The sequence below is a fragment of the Hoplias malabaricus genome, chromosome 10 (genome assembly GCF_029633855.1).
Source record: "Hoplias malabaricus isolate fHopMal1 chromosome 10, fHopMal1.hap1, whole genome shotgun sequence".
In the NCBI taxonomy this organism is placed as follows: Eukaryota; Metazoa; Chordata; class Actinopteri; order Characiformes; family Erythrinidae; genus Hoplias; species Hoplias malabaricus.
In genome coordinates, this window is record NC_089809.1 from 11,538,504 (window position 1) to 11,565,155 (window position 26,652).

Here is a 26,652-nt window from a genome sequence, read left to right on the forward strand (position 1 = left end):
TACATAGTTTTTGCACTGTTATTTATTTAGTTTTCAAGTTTATACTTTCATACATAGTTTTGCACTGTTATTTATTTAGTTTTCAAGTTTATACTTTTGTACATAGTTTTGCACGGTTATTTATTTAGTTTTCAAGTTTATGCTTTTGTACATAGTTTTGCACTGTGTGAATTCTAAATAAAGCACTATTTATCTCATAATTTAATGGAAAGACTCTTTATAGTAATAATAATAAATACTATTATAAACTGCTGGTAATAAACCAGATTACTAAAACAGTTTTATTAGTTGGGACATTGGCTATACTGTCCCTGAACAAAATACTCGGGCTGGGCCAACTGTGACTATGACTGTTGGGGCTTTATCAGTCATGGATCATATAGAAGACAATATCAAATAAAGTAAGTACGTCTGATGCTACTTATGTTTTTTTCACAGCAATAAGCCATGTAATAAATTATCCTCAAAATGCCAATATTTTCTACTGCCAGACACTCAAATCTAACTATTTGTGAAATGATATCTGAGGTGAGAACTAATTTGAAGCATGTACATTCAAAAAAACAAAACAAAACACAGGCGCTTGGTATAATTTTGATCAAAACATGGCCAATTTCTTGAAAACATCAAATATCTGTTAGCATTTATAGCCTAAATGATAACATATTTGAGTATCCAAAGGTCTTCTGAAAAGTTACAATGTGTCATGTGGCTCTCGCTTATAATTACTGTTTAACTGCAGCAGAATGTGTCACTGATCACAAATGGAATAAAATCACATTAAATAAGCATAGAGTGCTAAGGTAAACACCACAAGCTTTACAGTTGCTTTAGTGGGTTTGGTCTAGTGTCAATAGTACTCCTTGTAACCAGGTAAACTCCAAATGGATCAGTAAGGTTAATACTGGTTGAGTTGGACTAGATTACAACAGTTAAATCACTGCTAAACATGGCAAATAAAAGTCCGCCTACTAGTTTCCAAGAACATAATTTGTCAGAGGAAGTGTTACAGATAATGAATGAATGAATAATTAAATGGACCTTCAGTTGAGACGTCAGCAGTTTTATTGAACACCAACCAGAGTATGTGAAAGCACGATATGAAAGAATTCTCCAATCACCTGTCACAGACAGGACTGTCTGCTGCTTTAAGTGTAAAATAACAATGTCAGGAATCACCCCTACAATATTATAGCAGATTCAGGCAAGCGTATTGTGGTCCACGAAATGACTCAGGAATGGAAGGAGATATAAATTTTAAATCACTTTAATCCTAATTTACCATTTAGGAGTTTCCGCTTGTCCACACACACTATCTAGTAGACAGTTTTGTGACTTAGCCATTAGGGGTTTCCTAAAATAGTCTGATACTCCCCATGTTCTAAATGTTAATGCTGATTCTTTGCCCTTATAATTAGAGGGCACTACACATGCTGAGCCACTAAAATCCACTTGTGATTCCCAGGTCCATCGGCCAAGAGAAGGCCCAAGATCTCCCCGACTCACACTACACTGTGATCACTACAGCCCACAAAGAACAGACAGAATTTGTGGTGCAGATTTCTAGTATCACCGAACCAGGCCTGATTATGGACAAGAAATTTAGTACAGAAGGCAAAGCCAAAAGTAACAAATCTAATTCTTCAGAGTTAGAGGAGGTCAGACAAATGCTGGCAATACTCTGTGAAAAAAAACGAAAAAAGAAAGAACCTGATGCGTCGGTTCATTTGGAACCCGAAACCACCATTTCTAAAACGCCAGAAAAAATAGAGCAGTGGTCACAAACATTTTATGTACAAGATCACCTTTTGAAATCTGAACAAACTAAAGATCTACCAGCGTAAATGCCAGACTTAGGCTGCTTAAAAAAAAAAAAAAAATGGTGTACGTCCCCATCACCTCCAATAACATAAAATTACTTACTTCATTAATGTGCAGCTGAGTGTTGGCTGTAGTGGTAGTGCATAAGGCTGTCTGTAACAGCTAAACAGGTGTTCTGACATGTTGTGCTACCTATTGATAACTATCCTACAGCAGCTCTGCGCATGCCCAGACCCACAATTTATTGTTTTCAAGTGTTTTTCATAGGAAGTTTCCCATTTTTTTCCTCCGGTGCATTATACAATCTTAGCTTACTGTTTTTTTGCATCAGTGTTCCAAAACTGTATCTGCTGAAGCAAATGTTCAAAAATGTATACATTTATAATCAACGTATTATCACTGAAATTACCTTCAATTACCTTATCTTTGCCCTACAGAGCAGTAGCACTATTGCGCAGGGACGTGAATTCGCGTGTCAAAATTTGCAGACACAAACCCTGTGTGACCCCGGCTTTATATGTCCCTGCTTAAGTAGCCCATTGGTTCAAACTACTGATCGACTGTAAGCATTTAAAAATTTGGGCCCAAGTGCGTGAGTCTCTGCTATGCTCCTCCACCAGGGAGCTCAGTGTTGCCACCTTGAGGCTCGTCCCGAATCATTAGTAAGTTAGAACTGGTGTGTGGGAGATCTGGCAACCCGTTTGGCTGTTTCTGTACCCGTTTTCCTGTTTACTCGTTTCCATTGTTATTTCTATATTTATATGTTTTTATAACCTACTAATCATCCATAGATCTATCTTTTAGATTGTCTCCGCAGGAATATTCATTACAGAGGCACTAAAACTGCCACCGGACCCTGAAGTAACGTTCTTGGTGTAAGTTACTAAAATTCACTAAAAGCGGTAAGTACCTGCAATTCCATGGCTACTACTGGCTGTTTTGCCTGCTCAGAGTGTGGCATGTTTAGTTTAACGCCCTTTTCCACCTCTAGCGATAAATATAGTTGTATTTGTAGTAAGTGTCAGCTAGTTAGCTCTCTGGTGGATAAAGTGGACCAGCTAGAAGTGCGCATCCGGAGCTTATTATTGTTGAGGGATAAACAGCGAGATTCAGTGTTAGCAACTCCGGGTGCCTTAGGGAGAGTTAGCACCCCCACGACTCCGGCGTTAGAGCCCTCACAGCGGGGTGAATGGGTGACGTCTCGGCGTCATAGCCGGAAAGCTAAGGCTGATGCTAACGCTGAGGCCAAAGCTAGCCCACCGGGACACCACGCTCCTCCGATTCGCGTGTCAAACAGGTTTGCCCCGCTCAGCAAAGCACCCGCTGAGGAGCCTGTTAAGAGTGCTCTGGTTATAGGAGACTCTATTGTTCGGCACGTGAAATTAGCTACTCCTTTAGGGGCGCCGGCAGTAACAGTTAGCTGTTTATCGGGAGCCAGAGCGCCGGATATTAGTGGCAACCTTAGACTGTTAGCTAATAGGAGATATTCGAGGGTAGTCATTCATGTAGGGGCCAATGATATTCGTCTGCGGCAGTCTGAGGTAACTAAGGGTAATATTAGAGAGGTGATTAAACTGGCCCAGACGATGTCCGATGCCGTAATCTGCTCTGGCCCCATACCAATGCGGCGTGGCGACGAAGCTTACAGCAGACTTTGGGCGTTAAACTGCTGGATGTCCAAGTGGTTTTCCGAAAATCAAGTGGGCTTTATAGACAATTGGTTATGTTTTGAGGGCAAGCCTGGTCTTATAGGTAGGGATGGTATCCACCCCACGCGGGAGGGTGCTGCCTTACTTTCTTGCAGTATAGCACATAGTCTTTTAGTTAGAGTAGTGTAGATAGCTGCTGACAATCCAGAGCCGGGACCAGGCCGCAGACAGACAGGCTAAACCGACCATCTGCGAACTGTCTTGAGACGTCACCCAGGTTCAACTGTATTGAGACTGTGTCTTTCCCCCGAACTAAATGTAAAAGTAGAAAAACAAAATCAGCCTGTTTCAGCAACCTAATCAATATTAAATCATGCACAACACCTAGCAGCAACACCTCAGAACTAAAATTTGGGTTACTCAACATAAGATCACTAAACTCAAAAGCACTCATCGTAAATGATATTATAAGTGATCATAAATTCAATGTTTTCTGTCTCACAGAAACGTGGGTTAAACCAAATGAATATTTAGCACTAAATGAAGTCACCCCCCTAGGCTATAATTATGCACATAGCCCAAGAATATCAGGCAAAGGAGGTGGAGTATGTGTAATTTACCAAAATACCCTAGAAATTAGTCTTAAACAATGTGACACCTTCTATTCTTTTGAGGTTCTCTCCACTATTATTACAAATCCGGTCACAAAAAAGGACGCATTTTTATTATGCAACATTTACAGACCACCAGGGCCTTACTTAGAATTTCTGAAAGAATTCAGCGAATTTGCTACAAACCTAGCGGTGTGCAATCATAAAGTTATAATTGTAGGAGATTTCAATATCCATTTTGAGAAGGAAAGTGACCCACTAAAAAAGGCATTTACCTCAATCTTAGACTCTATTGGTATTACTCAAAATGTAACAGGGCCTACACACTACTGCAGCCACACTTTAGACTTAGTTCTGACACTAGGTCTTAACATTGACAAAATTAATATCTTACCGCAATCCTCAGCAATCTCCGATCATTACTTAATTTCATATGAGCTACGTTTTATCCATAATATATGTAAGAACCCTCGCTATTCTACAAGGCGTATAATAAAACCATCTACCGCCCTACAATTTATAGAAAACCTACCAGAACTATCGACCCCAGTTCCAACTCCATCAGACCCAATGGACCTAGATGTACTAACTGATTACCTAGAAAATACCTGTCGATCTACTTTAGAAAAGGTAGCACCACTTAAACATAAAAGTATAAGACAGAAAAAGCTCGCACCATGGTATAACGATAAGACCCGTACTTTAAAACAAACATTACGAAAACTAGAGCGGAAATGGCGATCAACCAAGCTTGAAGTGTTCCATTCTGCCTGGAAGGACAGCCTTATAGAGTATAGAAATGCCCTCACTAAAGCTTGCTCAGCATATCTGGCCTCGCTGATCTCCCATAATAAAAATAATCCGAGAGCACTGTTTAGTGTGTTTTCTAGAATTACAAAAAATCAAGCAGGTTCTGAACAACTAATTCCAGCAACTCTCACCAGTAAAGATTTCATGGACTTTTTTAATAATAAAATTGAGAATATTAGACAACAAACTCTAGCCAAACTCTTGACCTAAGCGCAGCCTTCGATACAATAGACCACAATATTCTCATAGAAAGGTTAGAAAACATGGTTGGAATCACAGGGACAGCCCTATTATGGTTCAAATCTTACTTAACGGAACGTTATCAATTCATAAAAGTAAACAATCTAAATTCAAATTATTCTAAAGTAAGATTTGGAATTCCACAAGGCTCTATTTTAGGACCATTATTATTTACATTATACATTTTACCGCTAGGCACAGTTATAAGAAACCATGACATTAACTTTCACTGTTACGCAGACGACACACAATTGTATATTTCAGCCAAGCCCGATGACAAACACAGATTAAAGAAAATAGAGGACTGTGTAAAAGACGTGAAAGGCTGGATGTTGCGTAACTTCCTCCTTCTAAACAGCAACAAAACAGAGGTCCTGCTTTTGGGTCCAAAAGTGACAAGAAATAAATTATCAGACTTAATTTTAAATCTAGCTAACTTTCCAGTTAAACCTGGTTCAGCAGCAAAAAATCTTGGTGTCATAATTGACCCGGATTTATCATTTGATCAACACATAGGTAGTATCACTAGGACAGCTTTTTTACATCTTCGCAATATTGCTAAGATTAGAAATGCCTTATCCCTCCAGGACGCAGAAACATTAGTACATGCCTTTATTACTTCAAGGCTTGACTACTGTAACGCACTACTGTCAGGATGCACCAGCAGCAATTTAAGAAAACTTCAACTAGTTCAAAATGCTGCAGCTAGGGTCCTCACTAAAACTAGAAAATTTGAACATATCAGCCCAGTTTTATCATCACTTCATTGGCTGCCTGTTAAATTCCGCATTGACTACAAAATTTTGTTATTAACATATAAAGCTCTACATGGGCTTGCTCCTGAATATCTTCAAGATACAATTTCCTATTATGAGCCTCCACGTTCACTCAGATCACAGAATACTGGATTTTTAAATGTTCCCAGAATTCAGAAGGCCTCAGCTGGGGGAAGAGCCTTTTCTTATAAAGCCCCCCAACTCTGGAATGATCTTCCAGAAAATGTTCGGGACTCAGACACAGTCGCAATCTTCAAATGTAGGCTAAAAACTCATTTGTTTAGTTTATCATTTGGTAGCTAATGCTCCCCCATAGATAAAGGCGGCAGATCCGGGGGGTCCATGGACACAGGGAATTATAGTATACTGAGACGCTGGTGCTGTCGTCCCGCCGCTTCTCGCGATCACTCAGGTTTGTTGACGGTGGAGCGGAGGGATGCCAGTGTTTCAGGATGCTCCCGTGTCTGTGTGTCCTCCTGGTTCTCTCCTTTTAGTTAATGCTGTCATAGTCAGATCTGCCGGAGTCATTAGCCACACTCTGGAAATTTTCATATTTTCTACTTTACAAACACAAAACAGTTCAAAACTAATTCCATCCCTTTACATCTTTCCGAGTAAACGACTGCCCACCTGTCTGTCTGGACACTGATGGATGACTGTCGAGATCCTCCTCCACGCTTCAGACCAGCTGCCCACGCTCCAGCAACCACCAAGTGCCTTGAAGCTGTCCCTACACTGAAGTTCTCATGGACTACTAACTATCATCACCAGTAGATTGACCAGAGGAGGATGGGTCACCCCTTGTGAGCCTTGGTTCCTCCCAAGGTTTCTTCCTCAGCTGGGGGAGTTTTTCTTTGCCACCCTGGCTTGCTCACTTGAGGGTTTTACATTTGTCTTTACATTTCATGTCAAATCTTGTCTTACTGGAATTCTGTGAAGCTGCTTTGTGACAACATCAGTTGTGAAAAGCGCTATATAAATAAATTTGATTTGATTTTGATTTAGTAAGTTCACATGCCGTTCATAGAGGAAGAGGAGGATGATGAATCCATGGAGGCCATTCAAGAGATTGTAGTCTCACCCTGGCACACTAGTGCCATACTTGAACAGTGAAACTTGTTCCTGTGCACTTTCACCATCCCTAATGACAGAGACGCACTCATTCTTTACATCACCAATGGCATAAAAATCCAAGAGTACCACGTCAACAATAGTGTCATGATTCTCTGGTTTGACAAGTCCGCCATAATTAGAACGCAAAATAATTCCACACAGTCAATAACGATCCCTCATTCCTCCCATTTGGGTTGGCTAATCAATACTAGAATCCATGACTGAGTTACTAATCCCTATTATAGGACCATTTTTATGCCCAGTTTATTAATTCTGGATGACACACCTACCTCGCCGATGATAACCAAATGACTTTCATGGTCCTTTCCATACACTCTTCAAAGGAAGACACCCAAAAATCCTCTTTCTCTTCCGATCAAAATGAGCTGTCCAACTCTGAATTCATGACTCAGGTTGAACAAGTAGTGAAAGAAGCTAAGTGAACAAGGAAGAACGTGCCATACTTCATAAGCACCACAAATTTTTCACAAAAGATTCAATAAACTATGGTCTCTCTGACCAAGCCAAAAAAGGTACCTGTGAAGGAACCCCTTTGACATATGTTCCCACCCTTTTTCCAAACCCACCTGACACAAATGTTTTAGCTACAACATATCCTTGAGCTTTAGTAATTGTCACACCTTCTAAAAATAAGTATAACATATTTTCAGTCAGTCCAGCCCTCACAGACGTGTCTGACCCTTCAAAGAGTCACATTTCTGCACAAGATCGTAGCTCTATATCAAAACCAAAAGACTTGTTTTATACCAGGGCATCTCTAAAGGTCGTCAAGGGCCTGCCTGTTCATGTCCCTGACTCTCTCACTTCACCTGTATTCATGGTTCCTTAGAGCCAAAGAGGGGTAATGCAGATGACTGACCATAACTCTTCGAAGCTAATCCTGAGCATCCCTTCTGCTAGGATAGGCTGGCTGCTCATTCTCCTGATCACCAGCTCCTTAGGGACCACTGTACTTTCAGAAATGATTGAACCAGGGCCAAGCTCAGGAATCATATGAAAAGATCAACCAGGATTGCTGATCACTAATTGTAGCCTACATACCTAAAGGGTGTTTGTAGAGTTGAATCCTGCAGAAGCCTGTAGAATATATTGGCCAGTAACCGTCCTACAAACCAGGCTAGATAGAGCCAGGTGGATCATGGGAGCTATAAGTCATGCAGAGTCTGACATAACCCACATGCTTCACCAGCTGTAGAAGTTCACCAAAATGCAGTCTGAATTGAGTGGCTCTAATAAGTGGTTAATAGGGGGACTATTAATGGCAACTGCTGTCTTGGGGTCTCTACTGGGTCTTGAAACATCTGCTGTTAATGTCGTTAACCTAGATACTGCCCGTCGACAAATAGAAGAATTGCAGTATGAAATTCCTAGCATTAAAAATCAACTAAATTCACATCATCAACATCTACTAGCAATTGGGCAACCCATACAAGGCACAGCCGCAGTGCTCAATGCTCACAGCGTGGCTGTGAAGGAAATGACCAGAAGGAAATGTCCAGCACTACGTCACAAAACCTCCCTTTTCTTTATTCCAAATGAGTTCTACGTTACAAACAGAGTATTAATTAAAGACTCTATAAAATATTAAAACATGAACTGATTTTTCTTTCACTCTAAGCATAAATTTCCCAGGTCTCGAACACAAGTCTCAAAAGAGAAGACGACGAGCACAGACACTGTGTGTCAGGGAGTTTAATATTTCCAGGCGCCACATTTAAACAGCTTCGTCTCTTGTTTATTTAAAGATAGAACCTGGTTTCAGGAGTTTCACAGGTTTTTCGCTTCCCAGTATTTTTACAGAAATCCTTTCACCTGGCCATTTCTACCTCCTAAACACCTCAAATTAAAATAAAAAAAAAATGTTTGGACTGTAGCCCGGAGATTATTCTCAGCAGCCAGAGTGACGTAAAAGTCATATGAATTCCAACCTGGCCTTTCAGTTTAACTTCCACAGATGGACATGGATCATACGAAGGTGGCCCAAATCGAAGGTGTGAAAAAGACAGATTCAATGGGAATTGAGCTGTTCACACAGCCACATGAACAACATATCCGTTGTATGTATGACTGGGCCTCTTTACCTGCTGTGTGTGAACATAGCCTTATTATTCCTTGCCCAGAATATGCCAAGCCAGTAAATAGATGTTTAAGCTGTAATACAGTTGATTTGATTTTTTTGCTTATTTTGAGAATTTACAAATTTCGTTTTCAAACATACAATTTTCATTAAAAACAGGACAAGGAGCAAATATCTTTACATATCTTTATGAATAAACTGTTCAATAAACTGACGTTCTTTACCATAATAGTGTGTGTACATTATTATGATATCATTAAGCACACAGGATTATTGAAATACTGGGGGTGTAAAAAAACAGACAATTAAATCGTTAATCACAATTACTTGTATGACAAATAATCCTCAGTTAAAATTTCATGATCGTAACAGCCCTAGAACTTACTCTATTTTAAGTATTGAGCCTTTTGCAGAAAGATAGTTATAAATTATTTGTTTTGTGTGTTTTGCTTCATTCATTTGTTTTCTTTATTGCTCCAAAAAGGCTTTAAGGTAAGAATTTATCCACGGCTGGTAAACTTGATTTGGCCAAGCAAGTAGATTGCCACTGATTAGTCCACAGATTAGATATTATAATGCAACAGACACTTGGCATTCATTCAGGAAGAGCGCATCGAGTAGCTGAAACTGCCGCAGTAATTGTCAGCAAACAAAGCCAGCCCAAGACAAGAAATCCCGGTGTCTGCAAGGCTTGAGGAATCAACTCTTAACCACCACTACGCTTGAAGAGACCAACCCCAAGAAGTAATCCTTCAGGTCCCTCCTATCAGAGAAAGGACCAATTGCACAGGACCTCCTCCCTAGACCTGGATCATTCGCTTGCAGCCGATGGCTGTGAAAAGCTGTGTACAGTAAGGCTCTTTCTCAAACATTTTAGCTCTTTTAGTTACTAATTATAATTTATCTTTTACCACACTCATGATATATATATATATATATATATATATATATATATATATATATATATATATATATGTTAATTCCATTTCATCACACATTATTGAAAGTCATAAGGGTTTTGATTTACCAATTATACCAGTCTGTGAAACTTTAATAACTAATTTCCTGGTATGAACCTTATTGTTATCCAAATAAATAACTTTTATATATTATGTCACGTCCTCGTCATGTCTGTTTTTTCCGGCCATGTGCTGAGAGCGAGCACATGGCTATGTTTGTTGTTGTTTCCTGCCTTTGTTCCGTCTCCTTGTTTGTCACCCTCATTATCTGTTTCAGGTGTGTCTCGTCTGTTCGTGTATTTAAGTCCCCTTCCCTCACTTCCTGTTGTCGTTCATTTGTATTGTTTGTTCCCTAGTCATGTCGTGTTTTTTGCTATGTTCCGAGTTGCTATGTTGTTGGTTTTCTCTTTCCTGGTCTTGTCTAGTCGTTTCATTTCCCAGTCATGTCGTGTTGATTCCTTCCTTCTCCGTGTCAAGTCATTTTGTTTAAATTCTTTCTCTTGTTGTTTCCTCATTTCGTGTTTGCCCTTAAGTCAGTTTGTGTTTGTATTGTTTCTTTGTTTTGTTATATTAAACTACCTGTGTTTTAGCAAGTGCGTCTGCCTCCGGCAGTCCGCCCCGTGATCCGTGACAATACGAGTATAGTTTGTTTGTGTTGAATTTGTTCATGAGAGTTAAATGTAAAACCAGGTCCAGGAACTCATACTTGAATAAAGTTAGATGTAAAGCAGCACCATGTAGTGTCGCAGTCACACAGCTCCAGGGGCCTGGAGGTTGTGGGTTCGATTCCCACTCCAGGTGACTGTCTGTGAGGAGTTGGTGTGTTCTCCCTGTGTCCGCGTGGGTTTCCTCCGGGTGCTCCGGTTTCCTCCCACGGTCCAAAAACACACGTTGGTAGGTGGATTAGCGACTCAAGTGTCTGTAGGTGTGAGTGAATGTGTGTGTGTCTGTGTTGCCCTGTGAAGGACTAGCGCCCCCTGCAGGGTGTATCCCTGTGTAGTGGAGTATGGACAAATATGAATACCGAAGACAGATTTGGACAGATTGAAATGAAGAAATGAAAAGTTTTGAATTAAAACTTCTCCAGTCTGAATAGGACCTTTCCTCTGCGACCAAGTCACATTCCAGAGGACTGTTTGTACATGCGGGGTTGAAGGACTTTACAACCACGCACACACACATAAGATCAAACACTCTCCAGGGCATCTGGATCCCCCGACACCCCTAACCTCTTCAGGAACTCGAGATAACCGATTTTATGATACTTTTAAGAGACAGAAACCTCAAACAAAGAAGAGAGCTTTTACGGCCGTCTATGACAATGGCACCTAAATGACGGCTCCTTATCTTGAGCCCACTAAACAGGGCCAACAAATGTTTTAACCAAAAGTGACCTCGAGTGAACCCCCGTGAATCACCCGCCGAAGCATGGATCAACAGCGACACCAAATGGACACTGGCGAAACTACGCCTCGCTCGGAGTCGCTGGAAAACAATAGCGGAAAATAATCAAACTCTGATTATTTGTGTATTAAACCTATATATTAATGTCACTTTCTGTACCCTCAGATGAATGCCTATCTCCTAATGAAATGTTGTATATTATGGACTGTTCCTATCATAAAGAGAAATCCTACCTCTGAATAGGACTAAACGAATTAATATTCTTTCCCAGCATAGCATCATAAATGGGACGTAAAGATGAAACCTTATGTAACTGTCTGATGTTAATAGTCCAATGTACTCATTGTTATATGTTGATAACGGGTATAAGAATTTTGATACGAGAAATTCATATTCTTTATGTGTGAATCAATGATTCAAACCCCCTTCGACTCTCTCCCCCTAGCGAGAGTCACGTGAGACTGAATTTGTGTCCAATCAGAAAGAGGACTCCTCCCGTTAAGGCGTGACCGCGCCAGACTTGAAAACAGAGAACAGCCTAACGCAAATTCAGTTCGAAGTTCAACAGAGTTACGAGAATTCAGTCTCGAGAGCTCGACAGAAGTAACGAACCACGAAAGAAAGCGGAAAAGAGAGGACGCCGACCACAACGAAACAAAGGAAAACCTCAGAGACTTCAGAAAAAGCTTACGAGAGACGTCTCGAAATTAGCGAAGAGTATGAAGTTTTATTAATACGTCGAGTAATTTGAATATCTTCTTTTCTTTTAATCGTGTTTATGTCTTATAACCCAATCTAAGTTTAATCTCACGACTGATCGAAGCAGGTGAACTTATTCGTGGCCAGAGTAAGGAAACACTGCCGAGACACCATAAAGTCTTAGAATAAGTGAATTTATTGAAGCGGTTTTCAGTTCTGGAGCTGCAGCAACCAGCGAACCTTCGTCTAAGACGTCCATATTTTGGACTCTCCCACTCCGGACTGAAGGCCGAAGAGAGGATCCTGCCGCCGGCGTCATCACACTTCGGGTACGCCCGAGATAACTCAATCAACGAAGAAAGACCTCCACGCTAACTCAGCCTGGATGCTTCTGCGGTAAGAACCGCGAGACTAAGTGAGACGCCTCCACTCCCAGGACTTCAAAGAGCCTCTGCATCCAAACGAGTGGTGAAAATCGACGAAAAGTAAGCTAAACTTATGCATTTCCAGAGCTGAAAAACCGAATTGAGTTCTTGATAAATTTTGTATTAATTAAACCTTAGCTAGTAACTTTAGTCACAAGTCAGAAGCGCCTAGCTCACCTTTAAGCTCGAATCAGTTCCCCCTGCCGGACACCGTGAGATTACAAGGTTGTGCTATGTTAATTAAATATTTCTCTTTATTAATAAAACTCTCATTCTTGGAAATCACAGTGTTTGCAATTTGTTTATTAATTTCCTGAAAATCCTGACGGACTCATTTAGCATGATTATTATTCATTCTCAAACTAATTATTAATGTTTTAACTGCTTAAGCCAATTATAAATCTTAATTAATTTCATCAAGTCAAATATCAGAGATTGGAGGAGTTTGAATAAGGTCAAGGCTATAAAACAAATTATAAAAATTATATGTATATGTATTTGTGGTGTACCTTACTACACTACACCTGCCTTGTGCCCAATGATTCCAGGAAGGCTCTGGACCCACGGCAACCCTGAACTGGATAAGCGGTTACAGATAATGAATGAATGAATGAATAATTAATTAACTAACTTCTACACCCTGTACATAAACTACAGATAGGGTCTTTGCCTATCCACTGTCCAAGATTTTGTGGATTTGGTAGGATGTCATAAGATGCTCTAAGCAAAACCTTAATACGACCCGACTCCATTGCACACAACTCTTCCCAAGTGATTCTCTGATTCTCTAGATTCTCCCAGTGAAGCCACTGGCCTTATTTTGCCTGTGACACTGCTGTCTCCTCTTCCTGCTTGGGAAAACTATTCATCATTCACCTTCTTTCTGACAATGTGGCCTTACCAAACGCTTTATACACCAAAACACCTGACCCAAGGCCTGCTCTTCAACATTGCACTTGGCTGATCACATGCCCTAATGAGCTTCTAGCTACATGCATTGCTACTAATGCATTTCATTACTTCCTGCTTTTGTGACTTGCACTGCTGCATTTACCACTGCATCCTTAGATCCTAATAAAATCATCTAACAACTCACCTTTGAACAATTAAATTCCTCAACTAAAATTTGAGCGGTAGCTCCAGCACGCCTCTTCCATACCATGCCAATTTATACTAATTAAGACACGTGACACTAGAAACACAAGGGAAGGGTATCACATCACCAGGGAACAAGCAAGAAGCAGAAACAAGACAGGGGGAACAGCCACATGAAAAGGGGAGCACAAACAAGAAACAATACAAAACAGAACACAAAACTAAGCATGTTACAGCTATGTTCCAAAAAATCAGCAAAGGCAGAAACCCTTGCCTTTTGTACTGATGTATCTATGAATTTATTTGCTTTGAAGTATGCAGCCAGTCTCTATGCAATAACACCACATAAAATCTTACTGTTCTATACCCACAGCATAATTTTCATTTGGTATAAGGATACATCCTGCCTTTCTCCACTCCACTTTGGAATTATCTCTTTCTTCTAAACTACAAACATCATCCTCCACAAAAGCTTTGTGACCTGAAGTGCATATTTGTACACCCAATATGGCACATCATTAGGCCCTGGAGCAAGACCTGCTTTTGCTAATGTGGACAAGAAAAAATAAAAAAGCAAAAATGCTGCTTTTCAAATGTGCCCCTATAAATACCAAATATATTAACATCCAGCAGGTACAGGTGCAGTCAATCTTTTTAATTAAAACTTCTCAGCTTTTATTTGCCAACTAATAAAAATACATTTGATTTGATTTGATTTGACAAATCAAATATTCCCATTTTAACTGCATGTTACAACAAATAAATAAATCCCAACATTTCTAGAAACCGGGTTCATGTTAACCACAATAAGCCACATTATTAAAATGACTTGTATCTACACCCTTGGTGCATTTACTCTCCAATTTTCATATAGGAGTTTTTGTATTTACAGAATTTACTAATGAACAAAAAAGGAAAACTAACACTAATTGCAGAAATTGAGGAGTTAATTATCTGACTGATGCAAGGTAGGTTAACATGGTAGGTATGTCTTATACAGTGGCCAGTGAGAGGGCAGAGTGTTTAAATACTCCAGCAGCACTTTTATGTCTGATCCACTCCTGCTGCCATAACACATTGTAAATGCTGTTGTTAGAGTGGTACATCACAGTCTGTAACTGTAGAACTACAAAATGCACTTTTGCATTTTGCAAAAAATTCCTGCATTTTTCTACACTAAAATTAAATTCAGCCACCGATGCTCCACCCACAAGTTGACAGAGAGTCTGATACTTTCAGTGCACTAACCTAGCCTCACTGTCAGGATTCTGTCAGTTGCATTCTGTTTGCCTCTCATGTATAGTTTTGTACGGGCTCTTACTGGTTTGACCTGATCATAAAGACTGCCTGCTTCTACACAGCATACCAAAATAACAGACATGTGGTGTGCATGTCAGTCAAATTTCTTTTCCTGAAGTAGTAGGTTGTTTCGGTGGTTTTTGGTGACGTTAAATTACGGAAGGCACCAGACTCTTCATAGAGAGTCTGGCATTGTGAGAATACACTAAAATAATAAATGCCATTTATCTCTAGATTTATTTCAGATTTCTACCTTATAAATGTTTATGTATCTGTATTAGTAAATATGTAACTTACATCCATAGCTAGACGTGAAAGTTTACCCACCTTTTTAATTCACATCCCTCCAATCCAGGTCCACTACATCTAAAGAAAAAAACAAATAGTGTGCTTTTGTAAATTAACCATTTATAACAGCATGTAAGAAATAACGGAGTAATAATAAAAAAAACAAAACTATGGAGAGGAATAGGACACTGCAATAGGAAAATGTGAAATGCGATCCCCACACGTCTTTGCTTTTCCAAACCAACATGAAGAATACATACCAAAATTAAAAGCAAAACTGCTTGTACATTGTTTTCAAGTTGCTTGACCTCTTTTCTGAAAAATAATGCACAAGGACTTGCATTTTTAAAATTACATGCTAAAATTACATGAGTGTCAGAATTTAATATAGTCACCTTGAAATGTAATCAGTACACAACTGAATTGCTTTACATCATGAAATACTTAAAAAAAATGTCTCATTGAAATGCAATATATGTGAGATTACTTTTAAACACAGATGTGCAGAAAACGTGCCGTAATGAAAAACAAATATTAATTACATTGATTTAATATCACTGTCTCTTACCAGAAAATATGTGTCAATTTCCATTCAAATAATAAAATGCTGAATTTGTGTCAGAAGTGAACACAAACAACCAAAAACTGCAGTCAGCTCCACTGTATTGTATTCCACTGTGTGGAATGTGTCAAAGCAAAATGTAAAGCAGGGAATGCATTTCAGCTGAGTGCTGTATTCGTGCTACAGTTGAAAATTGCAGTCACTATCCAATCACAGTCTTCTACAGAATTTGGGGCATGGTTCTTCAAGGGTTCTTTAATAAAGACTGTGGTTCATGGAAGCCAGAACATAACCATTGGGCAGGCCAGTCAGCCAGAGGTAATGTTCCCTATGAGTGAGTTCACGTTCGCAGATACACTCATTTCTGACTGTTCCGCAAAAACACACATTCCAGCGAGTTGCATTCAGAGGTGGAGTGCTTTGAAACTGTTGTGACAGATTATTTGTTTGACACACACTGCTCTCCCTTAGCCGGATGGAAGGGCGGATACTCCACAACTCCTAAACAGAGATCGGTAGAGAACTGTGATTCAATCGTGATTGCTTTTCAGTTGTGTGACGAATACAGGGTGGGCCATTTATATGGATACACCTTAATAAAATAGGAATGGTTGGTGATATTAACTGCCTGTTTGTGGCACATTAGTATATGGGAGGTGGAAAACTTTTCAAGATGGGTTGTGACCATGGTGGCCATTTTGGATCCAACTTTTGTTTTTTCAATGGTGACACCTCAAGCTTATTGGGAATTTCACAAGAAAAACAATGGTGTCTTTGTTTTAACATAAATTTATTCTTTCATGAGTTATTTACAAGTTCCTGACCACTTATAAAATGTGTTCAAACTGCTGCCCATTGTGTTGGATTGTTAATGCAACCCTCTTCTCCCACTCACACACTGATAGCAACACCGCAGGAGAAATGCTAGCACAGGCTTCCAGTATCCGTATTTTCTTCGGATTATCTTCACAGCATAGACAATTGCCTTCAGATGACCCCAAAGATAAATGTCTAAGGGGGTCAGATCGGGAGACTGTGGGTTGACCAATCCACTTTCCAGGAAACTGTTCATCTAGGAATGCTCGGACCTGACACCCATAATGTGGTGGTGCACCATCTTGCTGGAAAAACTCAGGGAACGTGCCAGCTTCAGTGCATAAAGAGGAAACACATCATCATGTAGCAATTTCGCATATCCAATGGCCTTGAGGTTTCCATCAATTTAGATACCATCAATTTTTTGTTCCAACAGTCTTGGAGGGATCTATCCAATGTGGGTTAGTGTCAGACCAATAGTGGTGGTTTTGTTTGCTAACTTCACCATTCACATAAAAGTTTGCCTCATCACTGAACAAAATCTTCTGCGTATACTGAGGGTCCTGTTCCAATTTTTGTTTTGCCCATTCTGCAAATTCAGTGCGCTGATCTGGGTCATCCTCGTTGAGATGCTACAGCAGCTGGAGTTTGTAAGGGTGCCATTTGTGAGTAGCTGATATCTGCCGAAGGGATGTTCGACTGATGCCACTCTCCAATGACATGCGGAGAGTGCTAGGCTGTGGGGTCTTGGTCAACGAAGCTAGGACAGCCACTGATGTTTCTTCAATAGTGACAGTTTTCATGGGTCCACATTTTGGCAAAAACACTGAACCAGTTTCACAAAACTTGGCAAGCAGTTTGCTTACTGTAGCATGGGAGAAGGGTAGTCTCGTACGGTGTCTTGCATTGAAATCTACTGCAATGACTCGGTTACTGCGTTCACCAGACTTCAACACAATTTCTATCCGCTCCTCACGTGTTAACCTCTGCGACATGTCAATGGCTGTAAACAAAGAGAAAATTGTAAATAACTCATGAAAGAATTTCATAATGTAAAAGTTACGTTAAAACCAAGCACACCATTGCTTTTCTTGTGAAATTCCCAATAAGTTTGATGTGTAACATGACCATTTTCCCAAAAGTAGGATAAAAAAAATGTCCGACTTCAAAATGGCCACCATGGTCACCACCCATCTTGAAAATTGTTCCCCCTCCCATATACTAATGTGCCACAAACAGGAAGTTAATCACCAACTGTTCCCATTTTATTAAGGTGTATCCATATAAATGGCCCACCCTGTACATTACTGCTCTCGGCTGAAATGCAATCACTGCTTTGTATTTTGCTTTTGGAACATTCACAGCACCACATAGTGGAACACAAAACAGTTGAGCTGATTGCACTTTTTGGTGGTTTGTGTCCAATTCTGACACAAATTCAGCATTTTATTCTTTAAATGGAAATCAACACATATTTTTTTTTTCTGGTAAAGGACAGAGCGATATTAAATCAATGTAATGAAGATTTGTTTTAATTACGGTATGTTTTCCGCATGTCTGTGTTTATAAGTATTGCATTTCAATAAGACATTTATTTTTGAAGTACTTCATAATGTAAAGCAATATGGTTGTGTACTGAATACATTTCGAGGTAATTGTATTCAATTCTGACACTAATTCAGCATGTAATTTTAAAAATGCAAGTCCTTGTGTATTATTTTTCAATAAAGAGGTCAAGTACAATTTAATAGCGGTTTTGCTTTTAATTTTGGCACATATTCTTCATATTAATTTATTCATATTAGTCATTAGCAATCACGTGTGTATTGTATTTCACATTGTCCTATTGAGGTGATTACTTTTTAATTTGGCACTAATTCCTCTCCAGTCTGTAGCTATGACTAACCCTTGGGTGCAGTTAGGATGACATGGCTGACACACTCTGTTCTTGTCAGAGTAAGTCCAAATGAGTTTATTGTTCATGTCAGGTATACCATGGGCACATTGGAGAACACAATGAGAACCATCTTTAAAATGTGCACAATCAACACAATTATCAGCACCCTAAAAAAAGGGGGAACAAGGGAAACATATCAATACCAAGAGGAAGGCAATATGATTTCTGTAAAGCTGATTTGTAAAAACAGTTTATAAATAAAATGTTATTGAATATAATTCAATTGAAGGCAGTAAACACTCTGCAGATAATCCAATTAAATATCTTTATTTAAAAAGTGTTGATTTTAAAGTATTTAAATTACATATATTTACTTCATCTATAGTGATAATGTCATGCTTTTGCCCTGTTCTCCTGTCATGTTTAATGTTTCCCACGTTTTTTTTTATTTGCCTTGTTCCAGTCTCCTCCCTTGTCTCTACCCTAGCCTCGTCTTGTCATCAGTGTTTAGACCTATGTCTCCTTTGTAATCCTGCCCCCTCATTTTCCTTTTCAGCTGTTCCTTGTTTATGCTCCTGTGTGTATATATAGCCCCTTTGTTTCAGTGCTGCCTTGGTCATGTGTGTAGATATGTGTTTTGTTTCTGTTATGTTTTTGCACATGTCTACATCAGTTCACAGCTATTTCTTGTTTGTTCCTGACCTAGTGCTCTTCGGTTGTTTCTAGTTTGTGGCTTGCTCGTTTGTTTTCTTATTGAGTTGTTTTATTGTGCTTGCTTTTGTTTTTGTAAATAAACATTCCTTGCACATATGTCCACCTCATTGTCTCCCTACAGCCGTGACAGGTATACAACTGAAATTTTACAGCCAGACATTTGTTTACATATAACTGATTATCATTCACGTATCCATGAATTATAAACTTAGCATACCTTTTAACAAACATTAAAGACGAATTCTGTAAAGATAAATGCTTTAAAATATTGCAGAGCAAATAATAAAATTGAAAAACAAAAATTTGAATGTGACATACTGGTCCATGACAGCTTTTGGTCCCATTTAGAATCTTGCACTCTTTGTCACACTCTAAACACATGTGGCTGGACATGTACTCCCGAGGTATTCTAAATAAATAAGCCCAAAACATAAGTAAGAAAAACATTCATTCATTCATTCATTCATTATCTGTAACCACTTATCCAGTTCAGGGTTGTGGTGCTTATCCAGTTCAGGGAGCCTACCCGGAATCATTGGGCGCTAGGCAGGAATACACCCTGGAGGGGACGCCAGTGCTTCCCAGGGCAGTAAGAAAAACAGCAAGTAGTAAAAATAAGGCAAAACATTTTTACATTTTGTGACAATACGGTATCCGTAAACATATGGTATTTTATGTTACACATTGTGTGAAAGCTTCATGATAAATGGACCAATACAAAAAAGTAAAAAATTAAATTAAATCTTTTCACACTGTCTTCCATTGAAAGTTAAGCCAGTATATACAAAATGGATTCCAAAAAAGTTGGGACACTAAACAAATTGTGAATAAAAACTAAATGCAATGATGTGGAGATGGCAAATGTCAATATTTTATTCGTAATAGAACATAGATGACAGATCAAAAATTTAATCTGAGTAAATGTAACATTTTAAAGGAAAAATATGTTGATTCAAAATTTCACACTGTCAACAAATCCCAAAAGTTGGGACAAGTAGTAATAAGTGGCTGGAAAAAGGAAATTGAGCATATAACAAACAGCTGGAAGACCAATTAACACTAATTAGGTCAATTGACAACATGATTGGGTAAAAAAGAGCTTCTCAGAGTGTCAGTGTCTCTCTGAAGCCAAGAATGTAAGAGGATCACCAATTCCACCATTGTTGTGCAGAAAGATAGTGCAGCAATACCAGAATGGGGTTACCCAGCGTAAAATAACAAAGACTTTTAAGTTATCATCATCAACCGTGCATAACATCATCAAAACATTCAGAGAATCTGGAACAATTGCTGTGCATAAGGGTCAAGGCCGTAAACCTCTACTGGATGCTCGTGATCTCCGGGCCCTTAAACGTCACTGCACCGCAAACAGGAATGTTTTTATTCACAATTTGTTTAGTGTCCCAACTTTTTTGGAATCTGTTTTTTTTTTTGTGTGTGTGTGTGTGTGTGCTTACAGCCAGTGAAAACCCAAAAGTCATTATCTCAGAAAAACTGAAATGTTGGCGTAATTAAATGTGTGTACAGTAGATGCACTCAATACTTGGTTGTGGCTCCTTTTGCATGAATTACTCCATTAATGTGGCATGGCATGGAGGCGATCTGCCTGTGGCACATCTTCCTCTTGACAATACCCCCGCAGCCATATAGCTTGTCAGCAGAAGGAAGCATGAAGTGCTCTAAAATTTCCTGGTAGATGGCTGACTATGGACTTGATATAACACAGTGGATATAATACAGCAGATGACACTGCTCCCCAAACCCTCACTGATTGTGGAAACTTCACACTAGACTCAAGCAGCTTGGATTGTGTGCCTCTCCACTCTTCCTCCAGACTCTGGGACCTTGATTTTCAAATGAAATGCAAAATTTACTTTCATCTGATAACAAGACTTTGGACACTGAGCAACAGCCCAGTCCTTTTTCTCCTTGGCTTGGCTAAGATGCTTCTGGCATTGTCTCTGGGTCATGAGTGGCTTGACACAAGGAATGCAACAGTTGTGGCCCATGTCCTGGATACGTCTGTATGTGGTGGCTCTTAAAGCCCTGACTCAAGCAGCAGTCCACAACTTGTGAATTTCCTCGAATATTTATTGACAATCCTTTCAAGGCTGTGGTTGTCCCATCATTTTCTGAGATAATGACCTTTGAGTTTTCATTGGCTGTAAGCCATAATAATTGACATTAAAAGAAATAAATGCTTGAAATAGATCACTCAGTTTAATGCCTCAATATAATTTGTTTCCCTTTTTTGATTGAATTACTGAAAATAATTTTTTGATGATATTCTAATTTGAGATGCACCTGTGTGTGTCTATAATATGTACATATTAAAAGATAACAAAGCTACTAAAAGATAGCAAAGCTATATATGTCCCTGTATCCTCCAATAACATAAAATGAAACTGTTTATTTACTTCATTAATGTAAAGCTGAGTGTTGACTGCCCACTCTCTGCAAATGCTAAACAGGTGTTCTAACAAGTTGTTCTACCCAGAGCCATGTAAAGAGAGAGAGAGTTGTGTCGACTCCCTTCAGTCCAATGAACATTTTTTTTACATCAATGGCAGATCCTGGAGCCTCTCAATATTTCCCAGATGTTAGTCACAGACACCAGCCGTGCAGTAGAGTTACAGCATAACAGACGCGAGGGTATTGTTGTGAGTGTGTGAAAGTTTGACCTTTAAAGAATGACATTTTATATCATCAGCACATCTATATCCAATGTTAACAGATTTCTCCACTATATTAGTATATTTGGGGAATGTTAACAGTTATTTAGGCTATAGCAGCACATTATTAACAACAAACAGCCTGGAAATCTTTTCTTAATGTCATTTAATGATTTATTCCAGTGGGGAATTAGAGAAAAATTATTCTAGCATGTTTGGTTGTGGGAGTATTTGTTAATGCTCTGCGTGACTGTAGAAGATGAAATGAGGATTTATTTTGCAATACAAGCTAAGCTAAATTTACAGAACAGTTAGGGAAAAATTGTTTTTGTCATTATATGGAATTGTGTTTATATATAGAGTGGTAATAATTGCAAGGTAAATGGTAAAATATTTCGATGTGTGCAAAATTCATGTGATTTAATATGTCCTGCTGGATGTGATATTTTAATGTACTGTTTTTAATAGCAGATTTCTACACATTCAAACAAAGTTTGGCTCCTCCTTTTGGCAATTTTTCCTTTTTTAAAAGCACTTATAAGTAACAACATACACAGGCTGATGTGTTTCAGTGCACTAGTGTCTGTGTCTGTGTCAGTGTCAGGGTTCTGCCATTGCATTCTGACTGGCTCTCTGTACGTCCACATACATTCACTTCCGTGTATCATTTTGTACTGGCTCTGGTATCTGCTTGTTAATTTGGGATGTATTTATCCTGTGAAACTTTACTTCTGGGTCCAAACCCCGCTGCTCAGTATAGCCAACTTAGACACATTTGCTTCCTTTTGCCTGTCAAATTTCATTTCCTGTAGTAGTAGGCGGTTCTTTACACCACTAAGTGGTGAAAAGCACCAGACTCACCCTAGAGTCTGGCAATGCGAAACTACCATTTCTGCAACTGTCTTCTCTACATGGCTCTGGTGCTACCCATTGATACATATCCTATAGCACCTCTGTGCCTGTTTCATGTGTTTTTCATGGTAAATCTGTTTACCTCGTGTGCATTATACCATTCTAGAACTGTACCTTTATCTTTTTTCCCCTCATACAGCAATTTAGGTTGTGCATATCTTCTGCTTATGTTTCTGTTGGGAGCATTTTTGATATACATCTTTAAGCCTATTCAAATATTCTACTTACTGTTTTATTAGGTGCCTGTACTTATAAAAGTCACAATGGTAGCACATTATGGTAGCAATTCAGATTTCTATCAGCTATAACTCTGTACTGTGGTCACTTACATTTGTACATACTGGTGCCTTTTGCTTTTCCTGATTTGTGAATTCAGGTGATGTCATCTTCCATACAGTAATCTGGCAATACTACACACCAGTGTTTCATTTTCTAAAGCTTAAAAGTTGAACATTGAGATGAATGAAACCAGGTTCAAACCAAACAGGCTGATTTGTGAAAAATTTAAATTCTTATTTTGTCTGACTGTGCCTTGTATACCATGAGAAAGGAAAGTCAAACAAAGTGTAAAATAAATGCAATTTTTACTTTTAATTTTTACAACAAACGACATTATAAAACCATGAAACTTTGTTTGATTACACAGTACTCAATTTGTGAAAACTTTCAAAAACACAATTTTTAATGACTTTTACAATTTACTCATGATTTCATATGTCATAATACAGTACTTCAACATTTAGTGCAAATACTGAGCATTAATTCATATAAATTTCAGAACTGGCCATGAAGTGAAATTAAAGCTGACCCAAAAGTGTTCACAAAAAATCATATTTATTTTACCCTTTCTTTCACTTTTTCACCTTTCTCATGGTATACAAGCCATGGACAGACAAAACAAAAACTGTACACGGATGTATGTGACCGCAATACGGAGTTATAGCCGATAGAAATCTGAATCGCTACCTGCACGTCACCTTTACCGCGGTCCTTGTTTAACTAGCTAGCGAAGAACTGCACATACAGAATGATGCAGCTATAGTAACTTAAATGCAGTAAATGAAGCAGCCATGATATATTGTGATTGAATTGCATGATCTTGGAGATCTCTGACCATTGATATAATCAAATAAATGCCCTTCACCCATCAAGAAGATTGCAGACATTCACACAGCTTCCATGACGGTTGGCATGCCTACATGAGAAGCACATGGAGGGTCCGGGACCCCAGCAGCCCTCCTCACTGCACATCTCACTGCAGATCATTTCTTGTAATTCTGAAGAAAGAACACCATTACAAGGTAATAGATTTTGGTCCTCTCATTTATATTATCACTTATACACTTTAAAAACATGTTTTATTTTCATGTTGAATCAATCTGTCTAAATTAGGTTGTTGCAAAAAGTTTTGCAATAAAAGCACTAGTGAGTCACCTACCACAGTCATTAGTAGCTGCATTGTTTTTAGCTTGTATGTTCTGTTTGTCAGATCTGAAGAGCTTTTGCCAGTAGCTGCCTTCAGTGTAGCATAATTTGGGGTTGTTCTTTATGACCACATCACCATCACTTATCTCTTTCAGAGACTGAAGACCTAGGTAACTTATATGGATGTTTAGGACAGCAAAACTGACTCTGCCACTACATTTGGAAGAGAAGAGGAAATAATCTGTAAATTGACCAAAGATACTTCTTGGTATTTCAGCATTTAAACATTCTTAAATTTTATGAAAGTTTTGTGCACATTTTGATATTGCTTAGTACAACAATATAATTTTTTTATAAAATGTTATTAATAACTCCTTACATGTTTTATATAATTATATATATAATATATAATATATATAATAATATAATATATATAATTATATATATACATTTTTCTGCCATGCAAATCCAGATTCCTATGACTCAAAACACACTAATATAACAGTGGATGTTAATATTTTATTTAGTTTTATGAAATATATGTGCATTCGAACAAAATGTCTCATTGCACATGATGTTACAAAAAAGCTCTAACTGGTGTTTAGTTCTGCCTCTGATGATCTCAAGATTTTTAAAGGGACTTAATGAAGTGAGGTTTTCTGGCCAATCCTGTATCAGCAGAAACCCTGTAGAAGATTACAGACAATGATTAATGATCTGAAACCTCTCAGGAAAAGAGAAAAAAATTGAGTTTTCTTGTCTTTGGTATATCAGCCTTCATATCTTTAATTATTTTTTCACATTTATTATGACAAACATAATTTATGTTTATACTTTATTTATGCTTCTTACAATAGCCAATGCAGTATTAGAAAGCATCACAGTGCAATTACACATGTGGACAAATTGCATTCTACACTGTCAAAATATATTTTAATTTAAATTAATTTAAGCATGCATTTTAACATTTTATCAGTATAAAGACAAAGAGATTATACTGATAAAAAGTTTTACAAATTTTTGCATTGACTAACTTAATTTATTTTTTGTTAACATTAGCCTAGACAGGCTGTAACACAAATACCTGAGTGAACAGTGAACATAAATGGACATGATAAGCAGCTACTTTTTTTTTACCTGTAATTTCTTTCACTGCCTTAAAATAATCCAATTTAGCTGGGTCCATTTTAGGCGTTTTTGTATAGGGATCCCTGGACAGAACATTTTGCTACATTTAGACTAATGAAAATAATCAAATCATAAAAATATAAAATGAAACAAATTGCTCCAACAGATTTCTCACCCATGTAATGTAGTTGTAATTACTGAGATGTCTCCAATTATTTTGGTACAATGTCTAAAGGTATCAATGTTCGTTGCATTAACTGTCATGACACCAGTAAGTCCTCCCATTCCAAGTCCATTGCAAACTGTATAAAAAGCATTAACACATCGTATTAATATTATACACTTTGTCAACTGTATGCTGACGAGCCATATATATATATATATATATATATATATATATATATATATATTTTTTTTTTTTTAAATAATGCAGTTTAAAGATCATATGATACATTATTTGCTCATAGAACAAATGGAGCAGCCAATAGTTCAAAACAAAACTTTTCTTTGATATTCACCTTTTGGGCAGGGTCCATTACAGCTCTTGCATTTTCTAATTCCACCCTCTTCCACTTCATGTGTGTTGTCACTGCAGGTGCGGACACAAGCTCCATAATCTGTCACTACGTAGTTATCTAAAGCAGGCAGAATGGCTGTAAATCTTTCTTGTTTTTTTTAATACTCCTTTTATTTAAACCTATACTTTGTTTCTGTCAGAAGAAAATTTTATATTCCGAAAATAGTAGTTTTTTTAGGAGAAAGAAAAAAACTGTGAAAGTCAGAGCAAAAAGTACTTGGAGAATATCTGTTCATTCTAAAATTTTCACACAATTTAAAAGATGTTTGGCATTTTTTGTTATTTAAAGAAAAACTGCAACAGAAATGGATATGTGGATATGTGAGAAAGACTTTCAGTTAAGTACATATTTTAAAAAAAAAAAAAACCTGTTATGGCCCAAACAAAAAAAAAAAAGACATACATGTATTGGCAATCAGTCAGTTTTTGCACACTATAAGAGAAATAAAAAAGAAAAGGAAAGTAAAAGTAAAAGGAAAGTAGGGATTATTAATTAACAAAATGTGAATGTTTTAAAGCATTTTCAAATCAAATTAAGGAGCATTTGACTAAACAAGGGCAAAGAGGAACTAGGGAAATTATTATTTTTTTTTTTGGACCAGGAACATTTTATTGATTTTTAAGACTTACAATTACCGTTTTATCTCCTATTATTTATGTAT

General features: G+C 38.1%; 1 protein-coding gene across 4 annotated transcripts in view; it reads right to left on the reverse strand.

Moving 5' to 3' along the window:
• LOC136709111 (epidermal growth factor receptor-like) overlaps nucleotides 1-26,652 on the reverse strand; it is a 159,778-nt gene that overhangs the window by 66,787 nt on the left and 66,339 nt on the right. For all 4 annotated transcript variants that reach the window (XR_010804439.1, XM_066684142.1, XM_066684141.1 and 1 more), the window contains 9 exons: nucleotides 25,932-26,048; nucleotides 25,589-25,715; nucleotides 25,423-25,496; nucleotides 24,881-24,971; nucleotides 24,299-24,498; nucleotides 24,005-24,137; nucleotides 19,595-19,685; nucleotides 18,572-18,729; nucleotides 15,327-15,365 (listed from right to left, as the gene is read on the reverse strand). Coding sequence is in view for 3 of the 4 variants with exons in the window: in XM_066684142.1 (XP_066540239.1) it covers nucleotides 15,327-15,365; nucleotides 18,572-18,729; nucleotides 19,595-19,685; nucleotides 24,005-24,137; nucleotides 24,299-24,498; nucleotides 24,881-24,971; nucleotides 25,423-25,496; nucleotides 25,589-25,715; nucleotides 25,932-26,048 (1,030 nt within the window). In the remaining variant the exon portion in view is untranslated. The remainder of the gene's footprint in view (nucleotides 1-15,326; nucleotides 15,366-18,571; nucleotides 18,730-19,594; nucleotides 19,686-24,004; nucleotides 24,138-24,298; nucleotides 24,499-24,880; nucleotides 24,972-25,422; nucleotides 25,497-25,588; nucleotides 25,716-25,931; nucleotides 26,049-26,652) is intronic.